Below are 12,320 nucleotides of genomic sequence, written 5' to 3'. Positions count from 1 at the left end.
TAGCACAAAGATTATTCTAGGCTTCCCCCATTTCTCATCTGTAACTTCTCACTCTAACAGTGAGGAACTTGGCTCCCACTGTTTGCCATTTATTAAATGCCTTGTTACATTGGGAAGAAGGAATTCATTTTTGATCTATATTCCAGGTTGGGATTTAATGAGAAATACATTTGGTCTCTGTCTGCAGTTCCTGGTGCAGAGCTTCTAAAACTTTTATAAATTTCCTGAATAATAGGGGTGCTAGGAACATCTTGTGTTCTAATATTTGGTCTTTGGCCCTGGCTCCTGATGCAGAGTTCCTAAATCCCTTGGAATCTCCTGAGTGATAGAAATGTCTTCTGTAAGGACCCTCTGTGGGTTCCTCGATGGTTTCAGGATGGGGGATGGTCACCAGAAAGACCAAGCCATGATAAGAAGCTTGTAACTTTTAGCTTTACATGCAATCCTTTGAGGATGCGAAGGGAATGGAAATTGAATTAATAATCAATCATGTCTACATGATGAAGCTTCCATAAGAATTCCTAATATATGGAATCTGAAAAGTCCCAGATCAAGTCTGACAGATTTGATGCCTGGTGAGGGCTCATCCCTCATAGGTAGTACCTTCTAACCATGTTCTAACATGGCAGAATGGGGAAAGGCTCCTAGATTCTTTTATAAGGGCACTGGTTTCATTGATGAGGGCAGCACCCTCATAATCCAGTGACCTCTCAATTACCTCTGAATACCATCCCTTTGGGGATTATGTTTAAAATAGGAATTTGGAGGGTAAACCCACATTGAGACCATAGTAACTAGTAAACATAAATAAGTGTTCTCCTGAGTTCCATAAGCCATTATAGCGAATTATCAAACCTGAGGAAAGGGTGTAGGAGTGCCTAGTTTCTAGCCAAGTCATATAGAAATTTGGGTAAACTGGGGATTCACTACTTTTGATTGGCACCTGAGGTTGGGGACAGTCTGGTATTACTAAGACCTTAACCTATAGGGTCTGTATGAACTCCAGGTAATTAATGTCATAATGAAATTGTAGAACACCCAATTATTGTCCAGAGAGTTGGAAAATTGGTTGTTGTGGGAAACACGCTCCACTCAAAATTGCTGTCAGAAGTGAAATGTTGACAGTATAGTGGAAAATCAGGGTTATTTGTTCTTTGTGCTTTAAAATTCTATGAGTTTTATCAAATGCATAGTGTCAGGTATCCACCACTAAAGTACCATATAGAATACTTCAAATACCCACTCCAGACAACTCATCTGATTATCATCTCTGTAGTTGTGCCTTTTCCAGAATCATATAATGTATAGCATCTTGATACTGCCACCTTTCACTTAGCTGCATACATGCAAGATTCATTCATTTGTTTTCACGGGTTGAAAGTTCATTCCTTTTTGTTGCTGAATGATATTCTGTTGCATGGTTGTACTTAAAGTTGATTATGCTAGTTTTTGTTTGAAAATAATTTTTCAAAGCCGATGTCTAAACATACACAATTTAGGAGTGCATTTGTTGGATTGTAGGTAAGACTTGTTTATCTTTGGGAAAAACTGCCAAACTCTCCCAAAGTGGCTGCATTCTACCGGCAGCGAATGATAGTACCTATTGTTCTCAACCTCCAATTGTTATTGTTGAACTTATTTAGAGTCCTGCAGTTCTACTATGTGTGCAGTGATATCTCAGTGTGTGTGTGTGTGTGTGTGTTTTCTTTCTTTCTTTCTTTTTTTTTTTTTTTTTTTTTGAGACAGAATCTCACTTTGTTACCAGACTGGCGTGCAGTGGCACGATCTCGGCTCACTGCAACCTTTACCTCCTGGGTTCCAGTGATTCTCCTGCCTCAGCCTCCTGAGTAGCTGGGACTACAGGTGCGTGTCACCGTGCCCAGCTAATTTTTTTATTTTTAGTAGACAGAGTTTCACCATCTTGGCCAGGATGGTCTCAATCTCGACCTTGTGATCCATCCACCTCAGCCTCCCAAAGAGCTGGGATTACAGGCAGGAGTCACTGGGCCCAGCCATCTCATTATTTGCAGTCTCCTAATGTGAGATGATGTTGAGCATCGTTTTGTGTGATTATTTGCTATCTGTGTATATATATATATATATATATATATATATATATATATATGTTTTTTTTTTTTTTTTTTTTTGAGACAATGTCTCGCTCTGTCATTCAGGCTGAAGTGCAATGGCGTGATCTTGGTTCACTGCAACCTCCGCCTTCTGTGTTCAAGCAATTCTTTTGCCTCAGCCTCCCAAGTAGCTGGGATTGCAGGCGTCCACCACCACGCCCAGCTAATATTTTGCATTTTTAGTAGAGAGGGGGTTTTGCCATGTTGGCCAGGCTGATCTCGAACTCCTGACTTTAGGTGATCCACCTGCCTCAGCCTTCCAAGTGCTGGGATTACAGGCACGCACTACCATGCCCGGTATGCTATCTATCTATATATTTTCTTTGGCTGGGTGTCTGTTCAGATATTTACCCAGTTTTAATTGGGTTTTTCATTTTAGGTTTTTTTTTTTTTTTGGAGATAGAGTCTCACTCTGTCACCCGGGCTGGAATGCAGTGGCAAAATTTTGGCTCACTACAATCTCTGCCTCCTTGGTTCAAGTAATTTTCCCACCTCAGCCTCCCAAGTAGCTGAGATTACAGTTGCGTGCCACCATGCCTGGCTATTTTTTGTATTTTAGTAGAGACAGGGTTTCACCATGTTGCCCAGGCTGGTTTTGAACTCCTGACCTCGTGATCTGCCCTCCTCAGGCTCCCAAAGTGCTGGGACTACAGGTGTGAGCCACTGTGCCCAGCCAGTTTAAAATTTTTAGTGTTCCTTTGAAGAGTTATTTGTGTATTTTCAATACAGTTTAAAAATTACATATGTATTTTACAGAGTAAAATACATATTTTTATCTTGTCTTTTTGTTCTCTGAATAGGATTTTTCATAGTAGAAAATTGTGTTATGAATATTTTCATGAATTGGTGTTTGATGTTGTGTGTTAAAACTCAACACCAAACCCAATGTCACATAGATTTTCTTTTTGTTTTTTTATAGTTTTGCATTTTCAATTATATTCTCTGGACTGTTTTGAGTAGGTTTTTATGTTTAATTTGTGTATACATTTCATTCTATATGGCTTCCAAATAATTCTTCCATCACCATTTTTGGGAAGGATATGGTTATAGTGGGCTTCATTTCAGTTTGAATTCCAAAATTATGACATTGAATAAACTGAATATTGAATTTTATAGGTATTTCAGGACAACTGGGGGGACACATATCCACCAAGAAACTGTGAGCAACAGCGTCTGTGCTGAGCGCTGGTGCCTCCAAAGGATGCATGTACCCACTCCTGACCAACTTCCCTCTGAGGTGCCAGAAGCAGCAAGGAGCTTTATCTTCCTCACAGCAGCATCATGTCAACTTGGTGTCATTTATTGGTGAGTAAAAAGCTTCTTGTCCACTGCCCTGAGTGCAGAGGACAGAGTCTTTAGAGAGTACTCAGCAGAGGAAGAAATTCACCTAGAAAAATGAAACCCTCAAATCTCACTGTTTTGACTATACCCTAATATTGTCAGTGTCCAAGACACAGTGGCTGCTAGTATATATTCTCACAGTGACCTCTAATATAGTAATCACACCGTGCCCTAACACCAATATAATATCCACACCATGCCCTAACACTAATCTAATATCCACACCATGCCGTAACACTAATATATCCACACAGTAACCTCTAATACTAATAAATGTAACATCTACAAAGTGGTAATATATCCACACAGTAACCTCTAATACTAATAAATGTAACATCTACAAAGTGGAGTCTGTTGACATGGAGACTTTTATAAGGGTTTTACAGCTTTGGCTGAACTATAGCCTCTATAATGGATTTTGATGAGGTCCCTGCTTTCCTGACATGGTATTAATATGATTGTTTTAAAAAGTAATTTACTTTCCAATAATGTCATACTTCTAGGAAACTTCCAGTAGCAGTACAAAGTATAACCTGTTTCTTCTCTTAGATTCCACAGCAGTTATTGCTGTACGAGATTTACAGTGTCCCACAAAATACTTCAGTATATTTTACCCGAAGTACAGACAGCCTCCCAGGTAACTACCACATAACCCCTAGATCAGGAAATCAGCATGGTTCCTACATGATAATTCTACAAACTCATTTCACTTTTACCTCTTGCCCCACCTGGAGTATAATGTGTTTTTTCATTCTGATCCAGTTTTCTTTTCCTGGAACTGTTCCCCAAACTTTCCTGCATATTTGTCACCTTGACACATTTAAAGAGCATACAAGTTTTTGTTTGAACACCTGTCTTCATGTCTTTGGAATATATGCCTAGGAAATGAATCATTGAGTCATATTGTAAATCTATTTGTAACTGTTCGTAGAAACACCAAATTATTTTACACATATACTGCACCATTTCATATTGTCACAAGCAGCATTTAAGGGTTCAAGTTTCTGCACATCTTTGTTAACACTTTTTTTTTAGTATAACTATTCTATACTTAGTATAACTATTCTATAACCCTGTGAGTTAACAGGGTTTTTTAAATGGTTTTAATTATGACTAATGATGTTAAGCATCTTTTCAGATGCTTGTTGGTGCAGTGTGTATGAAAGTCCTTTTTCATTTTTTAGATTGGGTTGTCTTTGTTGTTGAGTTGTAAAATTTATTTGTACATTCTGGATAATAGACACTTTTGAAGTATCTAATGTGTAGATTTTTTTCTTCCATTTTGTGGGTTATTGGAATATCATAAGAGTTAATGTGTGGTCTCTGCTGCGGTATCCCAAGACAGAGCACTAAGCCTTTGGAACATATTAAGTGATGTGTCTTTCGTATGATTGAGATGACTGCTGGCTGGGGGCACCTGGACAGCCTCAGTGGGGCTGGCTGCCAAAGGAACCAACCTTGTCATTAGAGGATTTGAAATTTCATCTCCCCTCCCATCTCTGTGAAGGAGAGAGGTGCTGAGGTTGAGTTGATCACCTATGGCCACTGTTGCAACCAATCTGCCCACATAATAAAGGACAGGGTTAGGAGAGTGCCTGTGTTGCTGAACATGGGACGATGCTGGTAGAACCATATCTGGAGAGGGCATAAGAGGCTTGCACCTCTTCCGCATACCTCACCTTGTGCATCTCTTCATCTGGTTGTTCATTTGTAGTCTTTAAAATATCCTTGGTAATAAGTCAGCAATAGTAAGTACACTTGTTTTTGTGGGTTCTATAATGTGCTGTGTAGTAAACTGCTGAACCCAATAAGGGTGTTATGGGAGCCTCCATTCTGTAGCCAAGTCAGACAGACGGTAACTTGGGAACCTACTATTTGTGATTGGCATCTTAAGTAGTTACAGTCTTGTAACTGAGTATCCATATTTTCTTAAAGAAGAAATGAATTACATTTACTGTTTTCCTTCTTCTGCACTTCCTACTTAGCTCTTTAGGAATGCAATTATAAGCTTTACTGTCTCTCCAGCAGACACTTCCTACACTGGAAACTTTTCTTACTGTGTGTTTACTTAGAAGTTCCAGGGACCAAACCTTGAAATAAACTAGGCATCTCCGAACTCTCCCCCACCAGGAGATTGCCAGGAGACAACAGTTAATTACAAGCTAGCTATGCCTGTGGTGGTATTAGCAAGACAACCTAATGGATAAAACATCAGAGCAAGTCCCATAGACCCTGCACCTCCTCACACTATAGACCTTGCACCTCCTCACCCCATCCCCTGCATGCCATTCTGCGAAGTCCCCTTTTTAAATCTCCCGCTTTCCGCCCCGAAAGTGGAAGCAGTTTCCTTAAGGCAAGAGCCTGTATGTTCCCTTCAGCTAAGCTCTGGCATAAAGTCACTTTCTTTTTACCATCCTTGTGTTTGTCAATTGAATTTGCAAGCAACAAGAGGCATGACCTGCATTCCTAGGACTGAGCCCTTAGCCTGTGGGGTCTGATGCTTTCTCTAGTTAATGTCAGAATTGGATTGACACCCAGCTGTTACCCAAGATTTGGTCTGCGAGGGGAAAAAAAACCCATTTATCTGTTAACAGAAGAGTTCTGTGTTGAGAGTATAATAGAAGACAGTTTTTCCTATTGTAACTATTTTGTCTTTCAACTTTTTTTTTCATGTCTTCTGAGGTGTAAAAGTTTTGAATTTCAAGGAAATCAATTCATTTATTTTTCCTTTTGTGGTTTGTGATTTTGGTGTCAGATCTAAGAAACTACTGCTACATCCAAGGTCATGAATGTTTAACTGTTTGTTGTCTTATAGAGTTTTTAGTTTTGCCATATTTAGGTCTTTGATCTATTTTAAATCAATTTTTTTAATGTGGTAATAAGGTAAGGGTACAATTTCATTTCCCTCTATGTGGATATTAAGTTGCCTTACATCACTTGTTGAGGTCAGCATTTTTTTCCCAATTTAATGGGTATGGATCTTGTCTAAAGTCAGTTGAGCAAGGAAGTATTGTTTTATGTCTGGACTCCCAGTTCAATTCAATTGATCTTTCTGATTATTCTTTTTCTTTTTTTTTTAGACGGAGTTTCGCTCTTGTTACCCAGGCTGGAGTGCAATGGCACGATCTCGGCTCACTGCAACCTCCGCCTCCTGGGTTCAGGCAATTCTCCTGCCTCAGCCTCCTGAGTAGCTCGGATTACAGGCACGTGCCACCATGCCCAGCTACTTTTTTGTATTTTTTAGTAGAGACGGGGTTTCACCATGTTGACCAGGATGGTCTTGATCTCTTGACCTCGTGATCCACCCGCCTCGGCCTCCCAAAGTGCTGGGATTACAGGCTTGAGCCACCGTGCCCAGCCTTCTGATTATTCTTGTACCAGTATCATGCTGTTTTGATTATTATTGCTTTGTAATAAGATTTGAAATTGGGATGTGCGAACTTCCAGGTTTGGAGTTATTTTTCAGGATTGGTTTGGCTTTTTAGGGTTCCTTGAAATGCCATATAAACATGAGAACCAGCTTTCTCATTTCTGTCCCAGGGCCTTTGGGATTTTTGTAGGAATAACATTGAATCTATAGATTGCTTTGTGTAATTTGGCAAACTTAACAAATATGGTTTCAAATCCATGAACATGGCATGTTTTTTACATTTATTTGGGCTTTAATTTCCTTAAGCATTGTCTTATAATTTTCCCCTTCTAAGTCTTAACCTTTGATGACATTTATTCCTATGCATATTATTGCTATTTGTATTACTTGCAGTGGAATTTTTATCATTTTTTTTTTCAGATTATTCATTGCTAGTGTATACGTATAAAATGGATTTTTCGGCCAGGCATGGTGGCTCATGCCAGTAATCCCAGCACTTTGGGAGGCCAAGGCAGGCAGATCACCTGAGGTCAGGAGCTCAAGACCAACCTGGTCAACATGGTGAAAACATGTCTCTACTAAAAAGACAAAATCAGCTGGATATGGTGGCATATACCTGTAATCCCAGCTTTGTTGAAAGCCTTTTCTGCAGCAGCTGAGAAAATTATGGGATGTTTTTCATTCATTCTAACAATACTGTGTGTTACATGAATGGCATTATTGTGTGGAACTACCATTGATTTATTGGGATAAAAACTCATGTTTGTGGTATTTGATCCTCTCACAATGCTGTTGGTTTAAATTTGCTATTACTTTGTGGAGGATTATTAAGTCTACATTTCTGAGGTTATAGACCAGTCCTTGAAGTGGCATGACACTGAGTAGGATAGATCAGGATGAGATTGTGTATAGACTGTGGTTAGTATTTACGGTTAGTGTGTCAGGGTATTACAAAATCAGTAGATAAGGGTTGAAGGGTTCAGAGTTTATCAATTAGAAATTATGGTATAAGGGCTTCAAGATAGGAGGATCAGGTTGGTGGTTGGGAGCTGCATAGTAGAGATTAGAGGGAGAGATTAGGTCGAGTAACAGGGTTAGGTTGAAAGGTCAGGATTATAGTGAAGGGTTAGGGTGAATGGGTTATTAGAGTTACAGTAAAGGTTAGAGTAGGTTTAGATTAAGGGAATCACAAATTTGTGGGGATAACTAGAAGTCACTTTCATTACCATCTTGATTTGGCCTGTTGGTTCCCCACCCCACCATATTCTGTTTTATCAGTAGGGTCTTTGTGACCTATATCTTGTGCTGACCTCCTATCTCATCCTGTAATTGAGAATACTTAACCACCTGGGAATGCAACCCAGCAGGTCTCAATCTTATTTTACCTAGCACCTATTTAAGATGGAGTCGCTTTGATTCAAATGCCACTGACAGTGTCTTGTATAAAAACTCATGACCAAATCCAAGGTCACATAGCTTTCTTTCTGTGTTTTCTTCTAGAATTTGTGTAGTTTTATGGGCCAGGTGCAGTGGCTCACGCCTGTAATCCAGCACTTTTGGAGGTCCAGGTGGGCAGGTAACCTGAGGTCAGGAGTTCAAGACCAACCTGGCCTACATGGCGAAACCCCATCTCTACTAAAAATACAAAAATTAGCCAGGCTTGGTGGTGGGCACCTGTAATCCCAGCTACTTGGGATTACAGGAGGCAGGAGAATCGCTTCAACCCCCGGGGCAAAGGTTGCAGTAAACCGAGATCATGCCACTGCACTGTAGCCTGGGCAACAGAGCAAGACTTTGTCTAAAAGAGAAAAAAAAAAGTAAATAAGAGAAAAAAAGAATTTGCATAGTTTTGTCACCAGAAAAGGGGTCTGATCCAGACCCCAAGAATGAGTTTTTGGATCTCACATGAGAAAGAATTTATGGCGAGTCACAGAGTCTGGTGACGTTGAGAGTTTGTAAGCAACTACTCAGTTACAGAGCAGGGTGTCCTCAGAAAGCAAGAGGAGGAACGTACCCGTTTTAAACAAAAAGTTTTTTGTTTGCTGGCAGCCTGTCCTCCGAGAGCCCAAGGGTCCTGCAGTGCCCCCGCCGCCAACAGAGGGCGCGCCAGCCCAGCTTTTCTTATCTCAGAGGCCACTGCTTCCCGCCCACTTCCTCAGCGCTGGAGCCCTGCAGGTCAGGAGCCCTATTCTTAGCGCAGACGGCGGGGGGGATACCCCTGCTCTTGGACACCTCTAGCCTGCGTCCACGGAGAGTAAAATCTTTCCTGTTTGCCACCCTGACTGCTGAGGGGCAGAGACGCTTCATGTGGAAAATTAGAAACCAAAAGCCCCGGTGAACCCAGCGCAGCCAAGGTTCTTTCTCCACACCCAAGGCCACAGGACCAAGCCTCTGGCTCAGAACAGAAATGCAGCATCAGGAGAGCAAATAGGGCACCCACCACACTGTTAATAACCCCCTGTAATACCATTCAGGCTCTGTCTGTGCTGCTGGTGTTAGCACCCGTTATACAGATGTCACACCTATCGGGGAATGCAGCAGCAACCGCTGTGCAGGTCTGACCGCGGAAATGTGTATGTGTCCCTCAGAGTGCACAGAACGCCTGGAACGTTCATGACACTGTCACACTCAGAGCACTCACATATCACCCGGAATGCCTGTGACACTGTCAGACTAACCCAACACCCATCACACTCATATAACCCCCGTACATGCATGTATCCCTCAGAGCACACACATACCACCTGGAATGCCTGTGACACTGTCAGACTAAGCCAACACCCGACACATTCGTATAACCCCTGGAACACGCATGTGTACCTCAGAACACAGCCCAGAACGCCTGTGACACAGTCAGACTCAGAGTGCACATATCACCCAGAATGCACAAATGACACCATCAGATTAACTTAACACCTATTACACTCATATAACCCCTGGGACACGTATGTGTCCCTCAGAACCTGTAATGCCCGGAACGCCTGTGACAGCGTCAGACTCAGAGTGCATATATCACTCAGAATGCACAAGTGACACCATCAGATTAACCCAACAGCCATCACAGTCATATAACCCCCAGAATATGCATATGTCCCTTAGAACAAACACATAACGCCTGGAATGCCTGTGACACCGTCAGACTAACACAACACCCATCACACTCATACAAACCCAGAACGCTCATGTGTCTCTCAGAGCGCACATATCACCTGGAACACCCATGACACTGTCAGACTAACAGCACCCATCACACTCATATAACCTGTGGAACACATGTGTTTCTTAGAACACACAGATTGGGCGGGACACAGATATGGCCTTTGGAGCCCACTCAGAGCACCTGCAGCCCTAAGGATGGGACCCTCTGGCTCTTGCTGGGGTGCTAGGTTCACAGCCTATGAGAAGCTGGGTCTGGGCTGGATTTGAACGGTTAGGAAGTGTGATGTTGTCGTTTCTGCCTTTCTGATGTGGTATTGACATGGTTGTTTTAAAAAGTAGTTGACTTCCCAATAATGTCGTACTTCTGGGAAACTTGTAATTGCAGTTAGTATGTCTTCTCCTTTCTCTTCGATTCTCTAATAGTTATTGCTGTGCCATATGTGCATCTTTACACAAAATACCCACATATGTTTCACCAAAAGCAGGAACATTCCTCTAGGTGACCCCCATATAACCCCCAAATCTGGAAATTCACAGTTTCTTTTCTCTTTTTTTAGTGATGGAGTCTTGCTCTGTTGCCAGGCTGGAGTGAAGCTGTGTGATCTCGGCTAACTGCAACCTCCACCTCCCAGGTTCAAGGGATTCTTCTGCCTCAGGCTCCCCAGTAGCTGGGATTACAGGTGTGTGCCACCACGTCTGGCTAATTTTTTGTATATGTTTTTTCTTTTCTTTTCTTTTTTTTTTTTTAGACAGAGTCTTGCTCTGACACCAGGCTGGAGTGCAGTGGCGCAATCTTGGCTCACTGCAACCTCTGCCTCCTGGTTCAAGTGATTCTTCTGCCTCAGCCTCCCAAGTAGCTGGGACTACAGGCACGCATCACCACGCCTGGCTTATTTTTGTATTTTTGTTTTAGTAGAGATAGGGTTTCACCATGTTGGTCAGTATGGTCTCGACCTCTTTACCTCATGATCTGCCCCCCTCAGCCTCCCAAAGTTCTGGGATTACAGGCATGAGCCACCATGCCCAGCTGAAAATACATGGTTTCTATGTGAAAGTCCAGTCCACAGACCTACTTCACTTCACTGCCTGCCCCAGCTGGGAGGAAAATGTCTCTTTCCATGGGAGCCCAATTTTTCTTTTAGGGAACTGTTCCTGAGACTCTCAATTTTTTTTTTTTAGATGAAATTTCATTCTTGTTATGCAGGCTGTAGTGCAATGGTGCGATCTAAGCTCACTGCAGTCTCCACCTCCTGGGTTCAAGAGATTCTCCTGCCTCAGCTTCCCGAGTACCTGAAATTATAGGCATCCACCACCACGCCTGGCTAATTTACTGTATTTTCAGTACAGACAGGGTTTCACTGTATTGGCTAGGCTGGTCTTGAACTCCTGACCTCAGGTGATCCACCTGCCTTGGCCAACCAGAGTGCTGGGATTACAGTCATGAGTTACCACGCCCAGCTGACTCTCTCTGTTTTCACAGCCTTGACAAATGTAAAGAGCAGAGATGACTCCAAGCTGGACCTGCCCAGCGTTTCCTCCTGAACGGATGCAGACCCCACATTCCCGGCAGGAATACCCTGGCCTGGTGCTGCACTCTCCTCAGTGCAGCCCACCTGGAGGAGCTCCCATCCATCCCACCACCACTGGCAGTCTCACTTGGTAATGGCAAAATATTTATTTACAATCACAAATTTCATCCTGTCAAGCTCTGAATTTAACTTTGCCAGTGGTTTCCCAATGGCCTTAGAACCGTGGTCTCGGGATCTCGAGTGCTCCGGCCTGCTGCTCTCTCCCATCCAGTCCTGCTGCCTGCAGTCCCACTCATAGGTACATGGGCTCCCAGGTGTCTCGGGGATTTTATGTGTGTTCCCTCAACCCATTCACCCAGTGTCCGCCTTAGTTTTTTAAGGTTTTTTTTCTAGATAAGTCCGTAAAGTCATAGCAGTTATGTTATCTAAAAATAGAAAAGTTAGTGTGATTTTTCTAAAGACAAGGAAATAATTCATTATTTATAAGATCATCTGTGAGATGACCCTCAAGTATTTTTTATTGGAGATGGAGTATCTCTATTTTGCCCAGGCTGGCATTCAGTGGCACAATCTCTGCTCACCATAGCCTCCACCTCCCGAGTTCAAATGATTCTCATGCCTCAGTCTCCTGAGTATCTGGGACCACAGGTAGCCACCACTACACTCAGCTAATTTTTGTATTTTTAGTATAGATGGGGGTTTCACTATGTTGACCAGGCTGGTCTCAAACTCCTGACTTCATGATCCACCTGCCTCATCCTCCCAAAGTGCTGGGGTTATAAGTGTGAGCCA

At 42.4% G+C, this 12,320-nt stretch overlaps 1 protein-coding gene across 1 annotated transcript in view; it reads left to right on the top strand.

Moving 5' to 3' along the window:
- LOC141584688 (uncharacterized) overlaps positions 1-12,320 on the top strand; it is a 119,867-nt gene that overhangs the window by 15,611 nt on the left and 91,936 nt on the right. Inside the window, exon 2 of the mRNA XM_074400170.1 lies at positions 3,246-3,434. Within this exon, the coding sequence (XP_074256271.1) occupies positions 3,246-3,434 (189 nt within the window). The remainder of the gene's footprint in view (positions 1-3,245; positions 3,435-12,320) is intronic.

Source organism: Saimiri boliviensis, chromosome 5 (genome assembly GCF_048565385.1).
Source record: "Saimiri boliviensis isolate mSaiBol1 chromosome 5, mSaiBol1.pri, whole genome shotgun sequence".
Taxonomy (NCBI): domain Eukaryota; kingdom Metazoa; phylum Chordata; class Mammalia; order Primates; family Cebidae; genus Saimiri; species Saimiri boliviensis.
This window is presented reverse-complemented; position numbering and strand designations above follow the sequence as displayed.